This window comes from Petaurus breviceps, unplaced genomic scaffold (genome assembly GCF_028583685.1).
Source record: "Petaurus breviceps papuanus isolate PSGF00001 unplaced genomic scaffold, PetGlider_PUasm1.0 229, whole genome shotgun sequence".
Classification (NCBI taxonomy): domain Eukaryota; kingdom Metazoa; phylum Chordata; class Mammalia; order Diprotodontia; family Petauridae; genus Petaurus; species Petaurus breviceps.
Window position 1 is genome coordinate 1426805 of NW_027185903.1, and position 4166 is coordinate 1430970.

General features: G+C 35.9%; 1 protein-coding gene across 2 annotated transcripts in view; it reads left to right on the forward strand.

The window, feature by feature from the left end:
• IQCK (IQ motif containing K) overlaps positions 1-4166 on the forward strand; it is a 167890-nt gene that overhangs the window by 98413 nt on the left and 65311 nt on the right. For both annotated transcript variants that reach the window (XM_069096057.1, XM_069096058.1), the window contains exon 7: positions 1084-1168. In XM_069096057.1, coding sequence (XP_068952158.1) covers positions 1084-1168 — 85 coding nt within the window. The remainder of the gene's footprint in view (positions 1-1083; positions 1169-4166) is intronic.

Here is a 4166-nt window from a genome sequence, read left to right on the forward strand (position 1 = left end):
GAATGTACAAATTACATATTCTTTAATTCTTAAAACATTTTCAGTCAAAGTTAAGTGGAAAACAATCACCTGCTCAAAATATGTGCATGGCCCAGAAATTGTCAATCTCTCTGACCAATTTAGCTGGGTTTTTGCTTTTTTTTTTTTTGGTGAAAGGCTGCTTTGTAACTGGGATGCAGTGGAAATACTTGCTTGTGAGTCTGTTGCAGCAGATTCCATGTTTAATTGTATCTTCTGAATGCAATTTACTTTTAGTAACTTGGATCACTTATTTCTCTCTCTCAATACTTGTGGATATGTGTCCTTGTATTCTTGAACGAAATTTAATATTACAGATCTTAATTTAATACCTTATTAAATCAGATATAGAGTAACATTTCAATGATGAATGCCCCTGTAAGTCTTTTATAACAAAACTCAAGAGAAAACTGTGATTGAAAAATATTTAATGGCTACTGAATGGTATAGCAGATAAGATAAATACCCCTCTGTGAATTAACACTATTAACTAACAGAGCTTTTGAAATGCTTTATTGCTTATTAAAATGTGGAAATGAATCTTATAAATATGTAAGAATTTAAATCACTTCATCCAGAAAACATCCAAACTGTTATAATACAGATCGGTTGTAGTATTGGCAGAGAAGAGATTGCCTACTTAGTTAATTTTCTTTTTGTAGAAATTTAGAATGAGTTCAGAGTCCTGGTTTCAGACTGTTTAGAAAAGTCAATTTCATTTGATTCTTTAATTTTATCTATATAGTATTGTGTAAATAACAGTTTTCTTGCTCAGTTAACAAAGTAAGGAAATAGAATTTTAGCTTCATGAATTCTCTAATGGAAAAGTCTTTTCAACTGTTTAATATGATGTTGGTTTAAACATGTCACAGAAATTCCACCTTTTGTTTTTGAGTTTAAAAATACACAACAGTGACATAAGCATGACAATTTTCTTTCAAATATGAAATTGTTAATTTCTAAGAAATGGATAAGGATGTTTAATTGAGAATGACAATTATGCTGTCAAAGGTATTTCAGGAAATGAAGGATAAATGGGAATGTAACCACTTAATATTTTTTTAGTCCTAGGCCACCAATTCCTCTCTCTCTCCTGCTATCAGAAGAAGAAGCAACCCTCATCATCCAGTCGTTCTGGAGGGGCTATCTGGTGAGACTAACGTGTAATTACCCTATTTGGTTTGATGTTGAATCTTTGTGACTCAGAAAGCACATGATAAAACTTTTAAATAAGTTCTATAAACAGAGGATACTATAAATAACACCCAGACCTCTAGAGATCCTTGGGAGTAGATGTGATTCTATATAAAAGAAATCTTGAAGAGGAATTCTGACTTCTTTACAAAATGCATTTTTATTTCATTTAAAGTGCCTCTGAATTTACAGTTGAATCAATTAAAATTCTTAGCATGTGCTAAAATTAGTATAATAGTATTTTTCTACCTCCCAGGTTATTTTGTCAGATTGAAGAGTAAGTACTATCAATTTGCCTTATAAATGCTATTTGCTATTCTGATCTTTTTTTTTAGAGAAGTAATAGAACTCTGCCCTAGTCTGACAGATGTTCATGAGACCAATTCACAAATGAAAGATCAGTGTGGCATAAACCAGTGTAGAGAAAGCCTCCATGAATAGAAGTGGATATGGACAAATTTGACTGTCCCTCCACAGAGCCAGTTGATAAGGCTTTTCTTTCCTCTCTTGTTTTAGAGGATGCACTCATGCACATTGCAAAACTGGCATGGGAAAATTGGATGGATATGAATTCTAGTTCTAGCTCTAACCAGTGAATCACAGTAACGTAGATTAGGCTTAGAATGGTAGAAGAAACCTTTAAGATCATCTAGTCCGAGTCCCTATCTTATAGATGAAGATGGGGCCCAGAGGTCAATGATTTGTCCTAGAGATAACAGTAAGTAGCAGAGTGAGGGGATTCAAGTCCAGGTCTTTGGGCTTCAAATGCAACACTCTTTCCATAATACCATGCAGTGAAGATTTATTGGGTGCATCCTTTGTTCGAGGTACTCTGCAAGATATTAGGGATACAGAGAAAGATGAGGTGTGCTCCCTGACCATGAAGAATTTACAGTATATTTGGAAAGAAAACATATATTGACACAAGGATGACTTAACCATTTAATTAATAAGTATGACTCAGGTCATATAGCACCTTGATGTTTACAGGGTACTTATAAAGTAGATAGTACAAGAATCATAAGCATCCACATTTTACAAAAGAAGAAACTGCAGCTTGGGCAGGTGAAGTGACTTGTGCATAGCTAAGTATCCCTGTTTTATAGAGGAATCTGAGGTTCACATAATTCCTGTCAGAAGTGGGATTGGAATGAAGGTCTGTCTGCTAGGTCCCAAACCAGTTGGCTTTCTTTGTCAAACTACACAGCAAGGTGATTGTTAAGTGAGTGATCCAGAGAGTGAATGCTTTTAGAATTCAGAGTAGCTATAACATATTAATAGATAGAAAGTTGACCTGAGAACCCTGGATTTTAAGTCTCACCTCTGGCACATACTGGCTATGTGACCCTGGAAATGTCCCTTAACCTCTTAGTGCTCTAAGACTCTCCAAGACTATAAATTGCAAAGCAAATGCCCACCTGTATAGGCAGAGGAGTTTCCTATACCAACATAATTATAGATTAGATCAAGGAGGGAAAAAAAGAATATAGAGAAGGGATTGATCCCTGAGAGTTGGGGTAGACAGGAAAGTTTCACTGAACAAGTGGTACCACAGGCAGGCTTTTGAAGGAAGAGGAGTTGGATAAATGAAAAAGGTGTGTGTGGGGGGTGGGTGGGGCGTCCCAATAGCAGACTTACTAACAGGAAAGGAAACTGATAGGATCAGAATTGCCCACAGTGGGATCTGGAGAGTGCAATCAGTAGGACGATTTGGCTGAACTAGAAAATTTGTGTAGGGGAGCTGTGGGAGACATTGCTGGAGGTATGGTTTGGGGGTGGCAAATGTGGTCTTGAATGCCAGGCTGTTGGAGTTTAGACTTTCTCCTTTAGTTATTGGGCAGGGTAGTTCCCTGGTTTGTACATTCTCTCCCCATCACCCCCTATATAAAACGTGGTTTAAAAAGCAGTTATATTTAGGCATTTTGCAAAGCCTTAGGAGATTGTTCAGTAATAATGGTGAAGTCATCATTGTGTTCCCCTTATTTCTAGTAGAGGTTTTGCATTTTTAATTACTTTTCCTAGTATAGAAACACTTTTCTTTTTTGCCTGATACAAGTAATTTTCAGTTATCCATAACAGTGACTTTCCACCAACCAGTTGTTTAACCTTTCTATTCTTCTAGACCTTCAGAGCTTACTCGAAAGCATCAGATTGCATAAGCATTCAGAAATCTAGTGTCCTAACTTGTCTGGCATGAAAACATTCAAACCAATTGTAAAATATATTTTAACTAAATGCATTAACAGAACTATCACAGTATGTGGAAGGCTGTTTTGAGCGACTGTTTCATTGTAGCTCTGATTTTATAATTAGCATTGTGAGTATGTTCTAGATATTTATTGCTAGACATTTGTACATTACAGACCTAGACATGTACGTCTTCCTTCTATCCAGATGCTAAATGAGCTGGTGGAAACCCAGATTGTCTTAATATATCAATTTTTATCTTCCTATCTATTTATATAATATGAATGAGATCTGTTCCTTTAAAACCTTTTCAGTAGTGTGACGTGCAGCATATCACACTTCGCTGCATCCAAGGGTTAGTAGTCTCTAATGAGGAGAAAATTAAAATGAAGGATGCTTGTTCTCTAAGGCAATTTGGAATTAGGCTGAGAAAATGACTAAAATATCCATTACCCTTTGACCCAGATATCCAACTGCTACGCATGTGCCCCAAGGTCCTTAAAGATAGAAAAACCATGAACTAAAAATGTATTTATAGTAGCACCTTTTGTAGTAAGAAAAAAAAAAGAAACAGATTGCATCGATTGAGGCAAGGCAAAACAAATTGTGGTTCATGAATATAGTAGAATATCACCACACTTGAAGGAATAATGAATATGAAGAACGGAGAGGAGGCCTTTTCTGCACGTGGGGTCCTACTGCTAGTTCCTTCTCCCCTGGATTGCCTTTCATTTGCTCTGTATATATATATATATATATATATATAT